The sequence below is a fragment of the Typopeltis vanoorti genome, chromosome 25 (assembly GCF_054136105.1).
Source record: "Typopeltis vanoorti isolate ZY-2024b chromosome 25, IOZ_Tvanoo_1.0, whole genome shotgun sequence".
In the NCBI taxonomy this organism is placed as follows: domain Eukaryota; kingdom Metazoa; phylum Arthropoda; class Arachnida; order Uropygi; family Thelyphonidae; genus Typopeltis; species Typopeltis vanoorti.
The window spans coordinates 3,213,248-3,233,305 of NC_143573.1; the positions used below are offsets into that span (position 1 = coordinate 3,213,248).

Genomic DNA, 20,058 nt, shown 5'->3' on the forward strand with positions numbered 1-20,058 from the left:
CCATTTATCCTAATCAGTGTAATGTGGTATTCTGTCAAATGCCTTTGCAAAATCCAGCAAAAATATCGCATAGCCATTTCCTTTATCCAACTCTGCTGCTACTCTATCATAAAAAGTTAATAAATTACTAAGGCATGACATACTTCACAAAGGCACATTGATCCTCATAGAGTATCATATTTTTTTTTTTTATCAACCCATTCTTGAATTTTCTTTTTTTACCAATTTTTCTAGTACTTTTACCACCATGCCTGAGATACTGATTGGTCTATAATTTGCTACTGCAGTCCTAGAACCTCCCTAATGAAAGGGAATTATTTTGCCCTCTTTTCACTCCCTTGGAAGTCTACCAGAGCTGAGACTTAAAGAGCCTAGTCAAAGGCATTGTAAGTTTCCTTGTAAATTTTTGGCAAAACTTAGCTGATATCCCATCTAATCCCACAGCTGTATTTACATTGAGATTCTGCAATATCCTAAGATCCTCCAATTCATCCATCTCCATTCCCACATTAGTGTCTGTCACATAAATTAAAGCAGTAACCTCACTAAGGTGATATACACTTGCAAAATAGTCACTCAGTAACTCAACTATTTTATCTGCTTCTGTCTCCTCATGACCATCATCATCACCTATTAAGGTTACTCTTCCAGTCATTGCAACATTGCAATTATTCTCTAAGTTGTATTTGCATCTTTTGCTATGTGACCTTTCAACTTCAAATTCCTATCCACCATCATATTCTGCATTAATTACATTATATTTTATATTCTGTTTGACATTTTATATTATCTTTGTCAGCTTTGGTTATCACAATATTATTATTATTACATAACTCTTATAGACATTGATTTCTTTTTTGTGGCATACTCTTTTGGGAGGTTTGGATTGGGTTAGCTACATCCAAATGAATGTTACTGGATATAACTGGAAGTAGGTTGTATATTCCATGATCAATGAATGTCATTATTTTCACTTTTTGGAACTTGCCTTAATGCAAAGTTATGACCTTGACATAATGTGTTGACAGCTTACTACATTAGGGCTATCGATAATAAATTTACAACTATGTGATCTAGTTGTAATTGCAGTCGTTCGGTGTTGGAGGAGTCTGAATTTTTTCTGGTGAACTTTTGACTTTTTTTTTTTTTTTTGATACTTCAGCGATGATGAGAAGGATTGCCCATAGTTCAGGGTTTAAGATATCATAGTTGTCGTATAGAGAATAATAGCTGTATTTATTTTTGACAGCTCCACACAAGTCATGCTAATTTATTCATTAAGTAGTACCAGACTAGTTCATTTGTAAATACATTGGGCTGTGGCCAAATGAAATTTGCTTTTAATTTTTACACAGTTTGGTAATGTATTAGTGTCTTTGCAATGCTTTAATAAGGCTGATCTGTTTAGCTGCCATGCCAATTTGTTAAAATTTATTTGGTAAGTGGAATAACTTCCACTTATATGTATTGGAGTCATGTCTGTTTATTTACTGGTTTTAAGTCACAACACAGAGTATGCCATATAAGAAAATTACATTTATTTAACTTATTTGCTGATATTTCACTGGTATTATAACCAGAATCTTCAGAGTGCACAAAACAGTGTCACAGTATACAAACAGCAGCAATTAGTTAAGAGTGGGACCAGTTTACAAATTGTAATGGACAGCAAAAGGAACTGAAGTCCTAATTGGCACCATCTACTGTTGGATAAAAAGAGAGAAAAAAACAAGTATTAAAATGACTGTCTGCTCAGGACATGGCCTGATTATTACTAACACCATGTTACAACATAAAAATGTGCACAAATTCACATGGAGAGAAGAGGCTAGGAATAAGAAAAGTCTCATTGACTATGCTACTGTCGATAGCGATGTTTTCTCCCTGGTGAAGGTCACCAGAGTGTACAGAGGATTTGAAATTGCAAGTGATCACTAGTCTTGAGCAGGATAAAATTGAATTTCATATTGTAAAGAATAACATGTAATAAAGTTCTAAAGAGAATAAAAGTTGAGCAGCTCTCAGGTGTGAACTGTAGACTAAAATACACAAAGATTATTGAAGAAAAAATGAAAGAGTTGAGAACAGCAACCAAACCTTAGAGATTCAGTGGCAAGCCTTGAAGAAAACACTGATTCATTCAGCCAGAGAGGCATGTGGCGAGTTTGTCTGCAAGAATAGAGAAATCAGAACTCCATGGTGGACACAGGAAGCTAAGGAGTCAATGAAGGAAAAGAAGAAAGCATACCAAAAGTTCCTGGCAAATAAGTCAGCTTGTGCTCTTAGAGAATACAGAGGCAAATGTAAGAAAACTAAACATTGTGTAAAACTAGCTAAACAAGTCATGGGAGGACTTTGGCAAGAACACAGAAAATAAATATCAAGAAGATGGCAAAATATTCTGGAGGTTGTTGAAGAAGCTTAGAAATGGAGGAAAGAGTGCTGTAAAAGGAGTTAGAGATGATAAAGGTGACATGAAAACTGGAGAAAAAGATATCCTTGAAGTATGGAGTAATAACTTCGAAAAATTGCTAAATGAAACAAAAAGTGATAGCACAGTGGTAAAAAATCCTCAACAGGCATACAGTCAGGAATACATATCCTTACTTGAAGTAGAAAAAAGCCATCAAAGGCTTGAAATGTGGAAAGGCAGCAGGAGTAGATGATATTCGACCAAAAATGCTGAAGTATGGTGGTATAAAAGTCTTATAGTGGCTGCACGGCATAGTTCAGAAAGCCTGGACGGAGGGACAAATTCCCGATGATTGGAGTAGAGCTCTCATAGTACCCACATATAAAAAGGGAAATAAAACTGAATGTGAGAATTACAGAGGTTTTTCCCTACTGAGTGCTCCTGGCAAGATTTATGCAAGTATACTTGAGAAACAGTTGAGAAGAATTATGGAAGAAAAGCTTAGTGAAGAACAAGCTGGATTCAGGCCAAATAGAAGCTGTCAGGATCAGATCTTCACTACACAACAAATAGTTGAGAAATCATGGAAATATTACAGAGATCTGTATTTAAGTTTTGTCGATCTGTAAAATGCATATGACAAGGTGCCAAGAGAGAAGCTATTCAATACGCTACAGTTATATGGTGTCACTGGGGCATTATATCAAGCAATACTTAGTCTTTATTTGAGTTGTAAGTCAGCAGTTAGAAATGAAGTACAGGAAGATAGTTTAATGTTAAATCAGGTGTGAGACAAGGATGTACATTATCCCCTCTGTTATTCATTATCTATATGGATCAAGGAATATTATGAAGGAAAGTGGTATTAAACATGATATCAGAATTGGGAATGTTAATGTCAGCTCTTTGCTTTATGCGGATGATGTTATACTTCTAAATAAATCCACTACAAGTCTGCAAGATTCCTTGAGTAAATTGAATAACTGTTGTAATAGATATGACATGAAGGTCAGCAATAAAAATACAAAGACAATGAAAATAGGTAGCATCATTGAAAATGTCAACTGCGCTGTGAATGGAGAACCTGTGGAACAAGTAAAAGATTTCTGCTGCTTATGCACAATTTTTAGTGAAGATGGTAACTGGTATGATAGGAAGTCAATTGAATAAATTCACATGGAATAAGAGGGAAATTAGTCAGAACACTAAAATAGCTGTATACAAGACAGTGTTCAAACCAATTTTAACTTATGGATCTAAGAGCTGGGTCAGAAGTAAAACACTTGACCAAAGACTAGAGACCACAGATATGAGAGTTCTGAGAAAGATTATGGCATGAGCAGACGGCATCAATGGCAATATCATATTAAACATGAGGATATTAGGAAAGAACTTGACATTGTCAGAATCCCGGAATGCGTTAGCAAAGCTAATCATAAGGTGGTATGGTCACTTAAACAGAATGGGCGAGGAAAGATTAGTAAAACAAGTGTTCTCTGTCAGGTTGGCAGAAAAACGACCCAGAGGAAGGCCAAGATATAGGTGGATCGATACTGTACAAAGTTCCTTAGATGATATAAATATAAGATCTGATAATGTTGGAATCTTGACAAGTAACAGACTAATTTGGAGGAAAATTGCAGATAGGAAGTTAGTAAGGATGTAAATTTTTCATGTAGTGCTATCATATCCTGTACACCCCTTGAGGGTACATGGCATGAATTTGATGATGATGAGGAATGACTGGCTTCCAAATTTTTGGTAAACTGATACAGTTATACTTGCTGAGGTTTAGGAAATATGTTAAAGCTGATGATTCCAAAAGCAGTCCGACTTATAATGAATTCTCTGTAGCACTTTTTTTTTCTTCTTCATTTGACCATATATGAAGGAATATCTGAGGCATGCTCTGTTAGTGCCAACTTGCCATAGTGATTGTTCTAAATGTATTTTTCATGTTCTCCAAGAAGGATGTCAACAGTATGCTCGGCATGTCACAGTGGTGCTGTTCATGTGATTCCTGCTATTAATGCTGATGGGTTATTTAGATAAGGCAGTGTGCCAAAATTGATCAAGGAAAATCACATCCTATCTATAGGATGTGAGAGGAGTCAATCAATCAAACTGCTCTCTTCTGGACTGCATCAAGAATTTTTATAGAAGTCTTAAGTGCACTGCCCCAAAGGTAAGAGTAGTGTTCCAAGGTTGGGTGGATTAGATTTGTACAGAGTAATTTGTACGAATTGCCTTATATAGGCATGGACCTCCCCAATGTGTGCATCTCTCAAAATTGGTCACGTATTTACCTTCGGACATGCTGACATCATTCTTCGCAAGTCTTTGGAAATTACCATCTATAGCAATTCACAGAATTCTTCACTAATTTTATCATGAGGCTTACTAATTTAACATTACTTAATAACCTTACATGATGATGTCATGCACCACATTATTCTAACAAAGGCTCAATACAATATTATTAGAGAAAAGATATTTCAGTCAAAAAAATTAAAATTTCTCTAGGTATATTCTCCTAAACAAAAAATGTAAAAACAAACATGATAAGTTACGAAGTCACATATTATGGGAGACTATACAGTATGTCTTTACAGATATGTATAATGCAATGCATTAGGGTATGCATTGCATTATACATATGCATATATGTATAATACATATGCATATATGTATAATGCAGCCCCATAATGCATAGCAACATACATGCACATAAGGATATGTGTGTTTTGCATTATGGGATACTAAGGCAAGTGATGTGAAGTCATTAGCCTCTGTATATCAGTTGCCCAGTTGTGAAGTTACTTCATATGCAAACTTTGTTTGCTTACACTTGGATAGAGGATTAAACCAAGAATGATGGTATCTTTAATTTACATGGGATTTGAGTATTGGATTTAATATCATCTCATAACATAAAATGACACTACGATGTCACCAACTGGAGAGAATGACAGTGGTTGTGATGTGGTAGGGGGATGAGTAGACAGGTACAAGCTTCATGGAATTCTTCAAGACAGTTGTGCAGAATTATTGACAAGGGGATTATGAAATGATGGAAACAGACTAGTAATATGTAGTGGCTTGATCAACTCAAAGGAAAAGAAATCATCAGTGCATGTGACTTGATCCAGAATCGGTTGCTTATGGCAATGTGAAATTATATTCCTAAGGTCAGTGGAGCACCGAGAGGGGGGCCAAGGGGCCTGGGCACCCCCCAAAGAAAAGGAAAAAACACTAGAAAAATTTCCAAAATTCTTTTCCTAATTAAAATTCATTTTTTTTTATTTATGTTGTGTGCTACTTATGAATTAGCGATCACTGCAGATGCTCAGTTATAGGTCGTATGCGATGTGTAGTGTGTATTCGCAAAACGTCTACTCAACTGGGCCCCCCCAAAGGTTAAATCCTGAGCGCTCGGTCCCCTCCAAGATTAAATCCTGAGTGCGCCACTGCCTAAGGTTATATACACTATCTGATCAAAAGTATCCAGACACCCCTCTCTAATTCGTAAATTGATCTAGATGTCACTACAGCCTCACTTACTGGTATAAAAGGAGGCACGGAGCTGTGTGTTGTTCAGTGATAAGAAGTACGAGCAGAATGGGTAGGTCAAAGGAGCTCAGTGACTATGAACATGGACTAGTTATTGGTTGAAACATCAGTAAGAAATCTTTCAGAGACATTTCAACCCTCCTCAAGTTACCCAAGTCAACAGTTGGTGATTAGGCAGCTTTTAATGACAGACCGGGACTGTCGAGCATGGAAAAAGGTGGTTCATGGAAATTGCCAGATATCGAGTGAAACAATCACCTGGGAGTTCTGCAGTGCTACTAACTGTCCAGTCAGCACCATGACTGTGTTGAGAGTTAAGAGGAATGGGATTCCATGGTCGAGCAGCTGCCCATAAATCAAACATTTCTCCTGTGAATGCAAAGCGCCGCCTGCAGTGGTGTAAAGAGTGATGCCACTGGACAGTGGACAACTGGAAACGTGTGGTCTGGAGTGATGAATCACGGGAAGTGCCTGGTGAACAATTCTTGCAAGTTTGTGTAGTGCCAACAGGGAAATTTGGAGGAGGTGGCGTTACAGTGTGGAGTGTTTTCATGGAATGGACTAGGCCCTCTTGTAACACTACACGGAATGCGGAAGGGTACAAGGACATTTTGACCCATTGCATACTGTATACGGTACAAGATCAATTCGGTGATGACTCTTGTCTGTATCAGCATGACAATGCTACCTGCCATAAAGCAAGATCTGTGAGGGAATGGTTTGTGTTCAATAACGTTCCAGAAATGGACTGGCCGGCCCAGAGCCCTGACCTGAATCCCATAAAACACCTTTGGGATGAATTAGAATGGCGACTTTGCTCAAGACCCCAACGAGCCACATCACGAACTGCTCTGGCTATAGCTCCAGGAAGAATGGGCTGCCATTCATTCCTGAAGAGACTTTCCGATGCCTGGTAAAAAATTTCCACAGCAGAGTTAGAGCTGTCATAGAAGCAAAAGGTGGACCCACTCAGTATTCACAGGGAAAGTCTGATTACAGTTTCAAGTAGGTGTGATGATACTTTTGATCAAATAGTGTATAAAGGAGGTGTGAAATGGATATAGGGTTAGAATTACGTAGGAGCTGCTGTGAAAGACAATGTTATGAAGGAGGCAAAGAACAGGGTACTCAGTAGCAGCATAAGGAATAAGAAGGTGATAAGTGCAGTGAAGAAGCAGAAATGGGATTATGAAAGGAAATTAGCTGAAGCAGTGTAGCAAAACTTCAGAGCAATCTACAGTAATGTCACAGTAAAAGAGGGTGAATATGGAAGTTTGACTTTAGTTGAGAGAGATGGAACACAGGTGATATTGGTTGAATATGCTGTGGAAATATCAGAAATGTTTTGTGGGTATTCTTTAACATGAAAGAAACAGACGGGATAGGATAAACATTTCTAACAGAAGTCTACACACTGATATGCAGTGGAAATGTTCAATGATTTTTTTCATTAGTACATTCAATATAGGAAGGGGTAGAAGTGGTGTTAATAACACAGTAGGACAGAAAATTGACAATTCAAGAATGGCGGAGGGAAGTGTTTAGAATATTAAATATCCTTGATGTGAATATGGCTGTGAATTCGGCACAAGACCTAGCAATTCCCTTGATTTGGTTGTAAAGAGCAATTAACAAGATCACATGAAGAGGAAAAAAGAGAAATCAATACATACGAACTGATCTTTTCAAATTTAGTCACTGGGGAAAAATTTGGAAAGTACTAAAAAGCAAAAATTTTCCATAATTATTGAATTTGATGTGTTGTAGCAATGAAGGATAAGAATAACATAAATTAGTTTAAAACAATTATTTATCATTTATTCATGATATACCAAATAAAGGAAATATTATTATTATTATTATTATTATTTAGGCCTCCATGGAGTCAAGAGACTCATCATGGGAGGACCTTCCTAGGAAACACAAAGTCTATCATACCACTCCTCGAACTCATTGACCATTTTTGCTCTCACCAGTCTATCAGGAAATGCATTCGACAGTTCAACCACCCTCCATGCAAAGAAACCACTCCTCACCCTATCATTCACAGCTTCCTTTCGTAACTTCCAGAGATAGCCCCTTGGCATCACTCCTTCCCGCTGTTCCACCAAGTGAAAGAACTCCCAAGTATCAACCCTGAAATGTCTCTCAACAGTTTAAAAGTCTCGATTATATCACCTCTCCTTCTTCTATCCACCAAACTCTGCAGTCCACATTCCCTCAGCTGATCCTCATAACTAACATTGTACAGTCCTGCCTCTGTACCCTTTCCACAGTAAATTTATCCCCTTCAAATCCTGGGGACCAAATCTGAGAACAATAGTCTAAGTGTGGTCTGATCAGGGTCATATACAACAGAATGATAATTCTTTTATCTCTGCAGGTCAGTGTCCTTCTCATTATTGCAGCAATCCTCTGAGTTACCCTCACCACCTTTGCAATATGCTCCCTGAATTTCAGTTTTCTATCAATCATCACTCCCAGATCTCTGGTTTTCCCTACTTCCACCAGTACAGCTTCTCCAGCAGAATATGCAGCCTCCCATCGACATATCCCAAACTTCAAGACTTTACATTTTGCTGCATCAAATCGACACCCCCATTCATATGCCCACCTGTCCAGCTTATTCAAATCCTCTTGCAGAGCAGCCACATCTGCACTATTACTAATAACCTTACCAAGCTTCACATAATCTACAAACAACTGAATATCCCCCTGCAATCCATTGACATAAAGGTTAAACAATACAGGTCCCAGTACTGAGCCCTGTTGAACCCCCACTTGTAACATTCTGTCTCCTTGATATTGCCCAACCATACACAACTCTCTGATACCTAACAGCCAGCCAATCCTGAATCCAGTTGACTAACCCGACATCTAAACCATGTGCTGCAACTTAAGTATCAACTTATCATGTGGCATCCTATCAAATGTCATCTCATCTTCCTTTTACCCTGCAGTGTCAAGGGTTAATTAATCATCAGATCTCAAACCGTTCACAGGATAAGGTGGTCAGCCCTACGCCCCGGTGTATCCTATATCCTGTAGTGTTGAGTTCTCAAGGCCGGTTTGCCTGCTTTGCAGGATGAAAACCCCAGGATAAACTGGAGGGAAAAAAAACCTACTGTCCATGTCCAAAACTGGCTAACTTGGCAATGGCTGAGGAAGATCCTTCAGCTCCTCACATCTCCAAACCTAGGAGACTCCTTCCCCAGTCAGGCATATGATTGCGAAGCGCACAGCCACTAGACTAACTGCGTGGACATCCTTTGCAAAATCCAAGAAAATGGCAGTATATGGCTTTCCCTCATCAACTGCTCTTGTCACTTTATTATAAAAGGCAACCATATTACTAAAGCAAGAGTGCTCCTTAACAAATCCATGTTGATTCTCACAAATAACATTACTCTCATCTGCCCAACGCTGTATATGGACCCCCCACTAATTCTCCAAGACCTTAACAACTACTGATGACACACAAACTGGCCTATAATTAGACACTTCCAGTCTGCTACTGTCCTTATGCAATGGCACTATCTTACCTTCCTTCCATTCCCCTGGAAGGAAGGTAAGATAGTGCCATTGTAGCCAGACTTTCATTGAAAAGCCAGGTCAACGGAGCTGTTAGTTCTTTAGCACATTCTCTCAAAACCCATGGTGTAATACCATACAGTCCCACAGCTTTACTGACATCCAGAATACACAGCATTTGGAACACGCTCTCCTCTTGCACCTCTAAACCCTGAACCTGCCCTATCCCTCTAGTATTAAAACCTATTTCTCCAGGATGAAATACCCCAATAAATTGTTCATTGAACAACTCCAATATGCCCCCTGCATCAGTCACTCTATTCCCATTTTTATCCCACAATGTCATTCTTTCACAATCATTTCTCTTCCTATCGGCTACATAACTAAAAAGTTCCCTAGGATTTTCTTTGGATCTTAATGCCAATCTCTTCTCATATTCCAGTTTTGCCTTCCTCACCATACCAGTCACTCTCCTGGCCTGAATCTTATATTCTTCGTGCATCTGCTCTCCACCCATCTCCTTATATCACTTCCATAATCTCTTTTTCACCTGCAGTTCCTGTTTGATATTGTTTGTCATCCACTTTATACCAAACTGTGTCCTCTTCTTCACTTGTGGAATACAGCTTATTATTGCTGCTAAAAAATATTCCTACACAATTTCCTTGACTAAGGTAGTTTCTGACCTCTGGAATGTTGAGTATGAGGAAAGATTGAGAAGATGTAATTTGCAGAGTCTAGTGGAGAGAAGGAAGAGGGGAGATATGATAGAGACCTACAAGTTGGTAAGGGGTTGTTATAAGATCAATGGTGGAGAAGTTCTACAGAGAATAGTGGGAGATCAGGGGAGAACCAGAGGTCATACCTGGAAACTGTATAAAGGGGGTGTGAGTAGGGGAGTGAGAGGCAGTTTTTTTTTCGTGCAGGGTTGTGAATGATTGGAATGCCTTGCCTGAGAGTGTGGTGTCTGCAAGGAGTTTGAGTGTGTTTAAGATACAGTATGATGAGATGTGTGTGTGATAAAAGGACCTCCCAGATGAGTCTTGGATTCCATGAGGTCTTGTTTAATAATAATAATAATAATATATTTTATGTATAAGCAATTATTAATGATTATTTTCAGCATATATAGTAATTAAAACTGAAAAAATAGTATTTACTTAAGAAAATACTTTTTAAGATATAAAAAACCCTAATGGATAAATAAACAATTACCAAATGTGATCCCTTTTATAATATCACTTGGAGGCCTAGAAGGAGGTGGAGGTGGTGGACTTTTAGGTTTTATTGGTTGAGATAAAGGAAATGATTTGGAATCTAATCCTGTATCAGCATATAGTTCACCATCAATATGTTGTAGAATACCCAACTCCTCCTCTTCTGTATATTCAGGTCTTAAAAAAAAAATTAACTAGAATGAAAATTAAATTGCATAAATGTAATGATATTTTCAATTATTTTCTCATAAACTGGTAAAAAAACTTTGGTAGAGCAAGATAAGAACATGACTAGATCACCATGTTTACTATAAATTCCACATTACCACACACATCACATCCAATGAATTGTATGGCATTTTGCTGCTTTTCTGTGAGAGAAGGAAGCCTTTATTTGGAAAAGTGGGCAAAATAGCATAAAGGATCCTGAAAAACTAAGAGCAGAAAGCAAATGGAGAAACTACTGTTCTATTCTCTCTGCAGACTAACCACCATGGCAAGCAAATCTACACAAATGGCTCCGAGTTCCCAGCATCCCTTAAATGGACAGGGGTGCGAAGAATCTCTAGGCTCAAAATGGTGTGTTCATTAAAACTAGGAACCTGGAATGTCAGAACCCTGTACGAAGCAGGTAGGCTAAGAAATGCTATCCAGGAAATGAAAAGACCTGAAATTGGGATTTCATGAATGAGTAAAGTTAGGTGGCCAGGATCAGGCAAAACTCAAGTTAATGACAGGACAATGTATCACTCTGGAAGTAGTGAAAACAACCATCAAAATGGAGTTGGAACAATATTAAACAAAGATGTCAATAAGTCACTGTTGAGCTTCATCCCCCTACTCAAATAGGATGATGTTATTAAAACTGAAAGGTCAACCACTAGATATTAATCTTATACAGGTCTATGCCCCTACTGCTGACAAGAGTGATACCGAGATCGAAGAATTTTATGATCAATTAAAAGAACTAATGAAAAACACAAAAAAACATGATATTAACCTCATCATGGATGATTTCAATGCTAAAGTTGGGAAAGGTAGAAGTGGAGACGTAGTTAGCAAACATGGACTGGGAACAAGAAATGAGGGAAGGACCATCTTATTCAATTCTGCCAATCAGAGGAGCTAATAATCACAAACACATGGTTTAAGCTACCATCCCGAAGACTGTACACTTGGCAGTCACCACAGGATAATAGTGGGAATATAGTCAGAAACCAAATTGATTACTTGCTAATTAATCAACAATTTCGAAGTTCTATAAAGAGTACAAAAACCTATCCTAGTGTGGATATTGCTTCTGATCATAATCTACTGGTGGCAGAGTTAAAACTTAGACTGAAAGCAATACTTAAGAAACATCAACAAAAAAGGTTTGATTTAGGAAAATTAAAAACCCAGAGATAAGAAACAAATTGAGTCAAGATCTGAATCAAGAATGATGACATCATGAGGGTTGATGAATCATGGGACAAATTAAAATATGTCTTTATAGAGAAATGTACCAATACCTTGTGTCCTGATAGAGCAGTAAAAAAGAAAGATTGTATAACTAACGAAATTCCCTCTCTCGTGGATCAACACAGATCATATAAAAATCATAGTCCAACAAAATATAAAGAGGCCCAGAAAATTATTAAATGCAAGATCAAAAAAGCAAAAGAAATCTGGATGAATGAAAAATGTAAAGAAATAGAAATTCTACAGGAAAAGCATGATAATTTTAATCTACACAAAAAGCTGAAAGAGACCTCGAGTATATTTAAGAAAAAACAACTATGTATCCTTCGAAACAAAAAGGGAGAAATAATATCCGAAAAGGATGACAAAATACAAGAATGGGTGAAATATATAGAAGAACTCATTACTGATAACAGACAGAACCCAGAAAATACTTATGAACAAATAGAAGGTCCATGCATTCTAAGATCAGAGGTAGAATGTGCACTAAACTCAGCTAAAAATGGTAAAGCCTTAGGCCTGGATAGAATACCAGCAGAAATAGTTAAGTTATTAGAAGGTGACAACATTAATATACAGGTATACCTCGGTTAATGTTGCCTCTGGTAAAGAAGCCTCGATATAACGAAGTTCACAATTTCAATCCCCATTTTATGTAAAAATATTAAAATTTTAAGGTCAATGCCCAGCAATCATCCGAAAGGCAAACGACAGAGACTCATCACATACTCCCAAGCTGTGGGCGTGTCTGTTTTAACAGTTTTGCACGTCATCTGTGTTAATTTAGTCGTTGCTTACGCTTCGTAGGGTGTATGTTTCAATGTGGTGGCATTGCAATAAATGACGTATGTTCTCTGATAGCATTCTTGTAGAATTTGTAAATATTAATTGATATTTTGTTTTTCTACCCATTTAGTTAAAACGTCAGAATCAAGGAAAAGAAAACGTCAGAATCAAGGAAAAGAAAAGCAATTTCTTTAGAAGCTAAATTAAATATTGTACAACAAGTTGAAAGGGATGAAAGACCATCTGATGTGGCACATTCTTTAGGATCAGCGCAGTCAACTTTATCAACTATACTTAGTCTATCAGAAAAAATAAAACAATCTGCTCAGAATTGTACAGCAGCAAAATTATCTCGCTTAAGGAGTCCAATTTTAGAAAAAATGGAGAAAATGTTAAGTATGTGGATAGATGACATGTCACAATGTCATATGCCTTTAACTCAAATTGCGATTCAGGAAAAAGCATTATTTTTGTTTAATCACCTGAAATCTAAACAAACTGAAGAAATTACGAAATATTTTGTGGCTTCTCGTGGATGGTTTGAGAAATTTAAAAATTAAATTAAATTTAATTTAATTTTTAAAAATTAAATTAAAATTAAAAATCAAAAGAAATTAAAAAACGGGCCAGAATTCATAGTGTAAAATTATCAGGAGAAGCTGCAAGTACAGATGATGAAGCTGAGAATAAGTTTCCAGAAAAACTAAAGGATATAACTGAACGTGAAAAATTTTCATCAAATTTGGTATTCAATGTTGATGAAAGCAGTTTGTTCTGGAAACAGCTACCATCAAAAAGCTTAATTTCTATTGAAGAAAAATCAGCAGCTGGGTTCAAAGCAGCCAAAGACCATTTAAGTTACTCTTTGGATCAAATGCTTCTCGCGATTTTAAATTAAAACTGTTCTCAGTTTACCATTCAGAAAATCCGAGGGCATTAAAAGGTAACATAAAAACGAATTCACCTGTAGTATGGAAAGCTAATAGAAAAGAGTGGATTACCAAGGAGTTATTTACTGATTGGTTTGTTAACCATTTTTGTCCAGAAGTGAAATGGTATTGCCAAAAAAATAATTTTGAAGAAAAAGCTCTTTTGTTGTTGGACAATGCTCTGGGACATTCTACTAATCTTAATACGTTAGACACATGCATTCCTGTCAAAGTTGTCTTTCTTCCAGCAAACACAGCCTCCCTGATTCAACCGATGGATCAGGGAATAATAGCAACATTTAAAGCTTATTATCTGCATGATACATTAAGCAATTTAATTGAACAGAAGATAAAGGGCAAATGTCAATTAAAACTTTTTGGAAAAACTACATCATTAAAGACGCAATTGAAAACATTAATAGCTATTGGAAAGAAGTCACTCAGAAATGCTTAAATGGAGTTTGGGGCAAATTATGGCCAGAAGTTGTAGTAGAAGAAGAAAATAACATTCAAGAGATTAGAAATGAAGTTATCCAGATGGCTCAATCAATAGGTTTCGAAAATGTCAATGAAGAGGATGTAAGAAATTTATTAAATGCAGAAGGTGATAGTTTTTCAGTGGAAGATTGAGAAAAACTTGTTAGCAGTGAAGCCAAAGAAAATAAAGATGCAATTAAAGAAGTTCCTACTGAAAAAGTGTTAGCAACCAAAGATTTAAAAAGGTGCTTGAATGACATTGAAAATGTTTTAAATATTTTCAGTAAAAATGAATCTGATTTAGGAAGAAGTGTTATTGTTAAACCAGTGTTAAATGCAATAAATCTGTATAGGCAATTGTTAAATGAAAGAGAAAAAAGCATAAACAATCAACTTTAGATTCATAGTTTAAAATGTCATGATTTTATCTTTGTTTGGTATGTGATATAGACTTTTTATTTAATAAAGTTTTTCTTTTTTCAAAAAAAAAGTCTTTCATTTTATTTACGCACGAACGTAACCCTAATATGGCCATAGTATTTTTACCTCTGAGAACGAAGTTTCACTTAACAAAGGAATTTCGTGGAACACATCCTCTTTGTTAATCGAGGTATACCTGTATTAGTAAAGCTATTTAATAAGATCTACAATACAGGCATAATCCCTCAAGACTGGTTGCAGTTGACTTTCATCATGCTGTCTAAAAAAGCAATGATCAGCCTAATGAGCCATGTTCTCAAAATGTTTCTGAAAATAATTCAAAAAAAGAATATACAGAAAATGTGAAGATACCATCAGTAACACCCAATTCGGCTTTAGATACGGTTTGGGAACAAGAGGGGCTCTTTTCTGTTCTCAAATCTTATTTGAAAAATGTATTGACCAAAACAAGGACGTATTTATTTGCTTCATCGACTTTGAGAAAGCATTTGACAAAGTCTAACATGCTAAAATGATTGCACTATTAAAAAGAATTGGATTAGATGGTAAAGGCATCAGGATCATTGAAAACTTATATTGGAACCAAAAGGCATCTGTTCAAGTTGATGACATTATTACAGACTCCATTAACATCAAACGAGGAGTAAGGCAAGGATGTGTGATGTCACCTCTTTTTTTTAGCAAATACTCAAAACCCATATTTCAAAAAAATCTTAAAAGGAAGAAAGGAAGGGATTAATGTAAATGGTGAAATTATCAGTAACATCCAATATGCTGATGACATAGCTCTCCTGGCTGACAATATTCAGGATCTTCAAAATCATCTGGAACTAGTCAATGAAGAGAGTGAAAAAATGAGATTAAAAATAAATATCACCAAAATTAAATTCATGGTCATAAGCAAGAAACCAATTCTTAATTCCGCACTTTCTTTAAATGGGAAACATATAGAAAGAGCGCAAAGTTTAAATATCTCAGCTGCTGGTTAAATGAAGAGTGCAATCCAGAAATGGAAATAAAAATTAGAATTGAAATGGCAAGAAAAAAGTTTCTCTTGATGAAATCAACACCGTGTAACTGCAGTTTAAATTTAGAGCTTAGAGTACACATGGTTAAATGCTATGTATGGTCTGTCTGTACTGCTGTACAGTGCAGAAACTTGGACCTTGAAGACAACATCAATAAAAAGACTTGAAGCCTTTGAGATGTGGTTATACAGATGAATATTAAAATTCCCATGGACAGCAAAAACGTCCAATCAGGAAGTACTGAAACAAATGGAGAAATCATGTGAACTTTTAAATACCATAAAAAGAAGGAAAACTGCATATCTTGGTCACTACTTTGTAATGAAAAATATAAGATACTTCAATTGATTATAAAAGGGAAATGGAAGAAGAGGACAAGGAAGACTAAGAAAATCTTGGCTGCCAGACATCAGACAGTGGACTGGCATGAGCTCTGAGAGACTGCTCAGAGTAGCTGAGGATCGCTCAAAATTTGCCAAGGTGGTCACCAACCTCCGATAGGAGATGGTACTCAAACAAGAAGGTAATCAATGAAATGGGTTGCCAGAGGTAATTGTGAATGCACTATCAGCAAATGAGTTTCATGACAGGTATATTAAGTATTATGAGTAATGATTAGTTGGGCCTTATGAAATGAATTTTGTAGATCTGTGAATATCAAGGTAAGTAACCAGTGGTGTACCAGATGGTGTACTGTTGTTTATTTTTATATCGATGTTATAGGAAATTATCTGATAGGAAATACTATTCAGTTGTTTGCTAATTATGCTGAACTGGAAAAAGCAATGGTAAATCAAGGTTATGCAGAGATCCTGCAGGAAGACTTAAATAGACTAGCAGTATGGGCAAAAGTAAATGGCTGTCAGTTTAATATGTAAGGTGATCCACTTTGGGAAGAGATCACAAGCTGTGTACTATACTGATGGAACCGAACTGCAGGCCAAGGATTTGGGGAGGATTGTGGACAGGGAGTTGAAGATTTGGAGGGCATATTGTGAAGGTAATGAAAACAGCCTATCACATTACGTGGTTGTTGAAGAATATACTAACACGTAGGAATAGAGAGGTTATTGTTCCCCTATAGAAGGCTTTAATAAGCCCACATCTAGACTACTGTGCACAGATCTGAACTCTCATCAGATTCTGTGGGGAATGAAGAAGTGATGGAGAGGATCCAGAGTTGATTCAGTACAGGGCAGAGGGGGGGTCATCGTGGAAGTTGTGTAAGAGTGTAGTTAGAAAGGATGTCAGGACTAGACTTTTTGCTTGGAGAGTAGTGAATGGGTTGCCTAGAAGTGGTTGTGAGTGCTTCATCAGTGAATAAGTTTAAGGAGAGGTATGATAGGTAAGTGTATTGGTCCAAATGGTCTATGAGAGAGAAATAGAAAAAGGAAAGAGATGAGCCAAATTTGCTGCAGCTGAATGACTCTTTATTATGAATACTTTTTTCAACAAATGCCCAGGAAGAAGATGGACTTGGTATTCACTGAATGGAGAGAGAGAGACAAAAAATGAAATAGATTACATTTTAACAGATTGTAGAAGATTGGTACAATAGGCAAAACATATTTCGACATAAATTCTGACCACAGACCTCTCAGAACCATTACAAGAATAGAACACACAAAAAAGAACATACCAGGGCTACACCAAACCACAAAAGACAGCCCAAACAAACACTTTCACAATTCAGGAAGTGCACAGAAGAATGAATGGACCATTAAGAACAGCTACATAGATGATAACTATACTGAATTTATTAATAAATTCAATGAGTGCAAAAAAATCAGAAATTCCCATGAAGCAAAAGAAAAGAGAATGACTCACACCTCAAACCAATTGCTGACAGATGTCCCTGCAGTATTTTCCAGGTTGACTGCGAGGTCCATCGCTAATGACATGTGGATGTTCAAACATTCTGAGACAGACATAATCGATCTCAGTCAGTGAGTGTTAACCTCACAGGGCAATTTTCTGCTGTGGTAGTACCATAAACTTTCCATGTATGAATGACATATGCAACAGCAGATTTCGGTGTACACTGAGATGGGTAGCAATGCCGCAGACAAAAAGACCACTGATGTGACACCCAACTACCATCCTATGTTGGAAGTCTGTCAGTTCAACTGAACATGCGATCTTGACATTGAGTATAATGTAAAACATGTAGAACATTCCACTTTTTATTACTAGCCTTATGCAGACACTCACTGAATATTTGTTGGGATCCAAAATCTGCATGGCACGTCAAGTATTGAAATACTTTTGTCAACATAGAGTGCATTACTCAAATTCAGAATTTTATCATACTAGAAATACATCAAATTCAGAATTTTATCATCTATCTTGGTGCATCATAGTCTGGTATGGCAGTTTCTTCTCCGATATTTTAAAAAATTAATATTTATCTTGAATTGAATATTCAAATACAGAATATCGAACATTCAGATGTAGTAGAATTTATGTTGTCCTGGGAACATGTCATATTTGTATGGATTAAGCAAAACATGATTAGTGAATAACATAAATAATAATAATAAATCCCACTGATATTTTAACTTACATCATGGAAACAGGCCTGGCACGTTCTTCATTAACAAGTGTATCTCCATATAATTCTTCTTCAGAAATATTATCTTCATTTAGATCTTTTGATAAAAGAAAGGGCTTTGAATGTAGCACTTCTGATGTTACAAAAGCAGATGAAACTGTAAATGATGGTGGCAATGGAGGTGCTCTTGTGGGTCTGGGTGGTACTGGAGTACTGCATGCTGCCAAAATATGAATAGAGAACCTACATTTCATAATTTCTTGATATACCAATAAGTAAATCAAAATTAGATATTAATATTTTAAACACAGGTTTCATACCATGTGCAAGATTTCTAAAGAGTTTTAATTTGCGCATATACTTATGGAAAACACTACACTTTGAGAAAATAACATTTTACGCTGGCATTTACTTTTGATAAAGATTAATCACTCGCGAACTACAAAACAATTCTATTGGGTTGGCAAATAAGTTCGTTCGGTTTTTCAGAGTGGAATTAAACACATTTTATTTAATATATATAATACATACTAGTCAGTTATATATTGACCCTCTTTATCAATGACCTCTTGCCATCTGTCCACCAACTTCATTATGCCACATTCATAAAACTTCTGAAGTTTACTGGCAAAAAAACTGATCCAGGTGTCTTTTGACAGCCTCCTCATTAGCGAAGGTTTTCCCATTCAGAAAATTCTACAACGATTGGAATAAGTGGTAATCAGAAGGTGCCAGGTCCGGTGAATATGGAGGATGCGGCAAAACATCCCAGCCAAGATGTAACAATTTACTCCGGGTTGTTGATGATGTGTGGGATTTGGCGTTATTGTGGTGAAAGACAACTCCTTTCCTATATGCCAATTCAGGACATTTTGTGCTAACTGCATGGGCCAGTCGTGTTGACTGTGAGCAATAGACAGTTGAATCAATCGTTCTGCCTGACGGTAACACCTCGTAGTGGACAACACCTTTATAATCCCACCACACAGAGAGCATGATCTTTTTTTGGGTGCAATCCTGCTTTCGAGGTTGTTTGCGGCAGTTTGCTCTTGTGCCCCATGATCTTTTATACGTACCACATTATCGTACACAACCCATTTTTCATCTCCCGCAATCATCCGCTCCAAAAATGGGTCATTTTCTTGGCAATATCGCAGCAAATCACAGATGGATATGCGAGCAGTCATATTGGCCTCAGTCAATTCACGGCACCCAAACATTGAGTTTTGAAACATATCTCAGCTTGTGCAAATGGTTTTAATGCTTGTATGGGATATGTTCAGTACTGCAGCAATCTCCCACACTGTTTGTGACAGATTTTTGTCGACGATATCCTTGACGGGTGACCGGCGTGAGGTGCATCACTGACGTCAAAATCTCCAGAACGGAATTTGGCAAACCACTTTTGGAATACGCATTCTGTTAAGGCACCATCCCCATATACACTGAATATTTTTTTTAATGGGCCTCCACAACTCATTTGCCTTTTTTGAAATAAAAAAGCAAAATATGTTTTTTAGAGCTGAGGCTGATTCCCTGAACAATCTTTCATATTTATATTTGCTGCGGTGTAGTAAAGTGGCTTTCTTCCATCGTATTCTGTGGCGGGTATCCAAAGCATGGTCTGCAAGCCCAGAATGGCTATATTGGTGAA

The 20,058-nt window shown here is 36.9% G+C and overlaps 1 protein-coding gene across 4 annotated transcripts in view; it reads right to left on the bottom strand.

Moving 5' to 3' along the window:
• Positions 1-20,058, bottom strand: part of LOC150092484 (uncharacterized) — a 356,538-nt gene that overhangs the window by 238,630 nt on the left and 97,850 nt on the right. For all 4 annotated transcript variants that reach the window (XM_090414744.1, XM_090414743.1, XM_090414746.1 and 1 more), the window contains exons 3-4: positions 18,417-18,624; positions 10,730-10,908 (exon numbers count right to left, since the gene is read on the bottom strand). In XM_090414744.1, the coding sequence (XP_090270870.1) occupies positions 10,730-10,908; positions 18,417-18,624 (387 nt within the window). The remainder of the gene's footprint in view (positions 1-10,729; positions 10,909-18,416; positions 18,625-20,058) is intronic.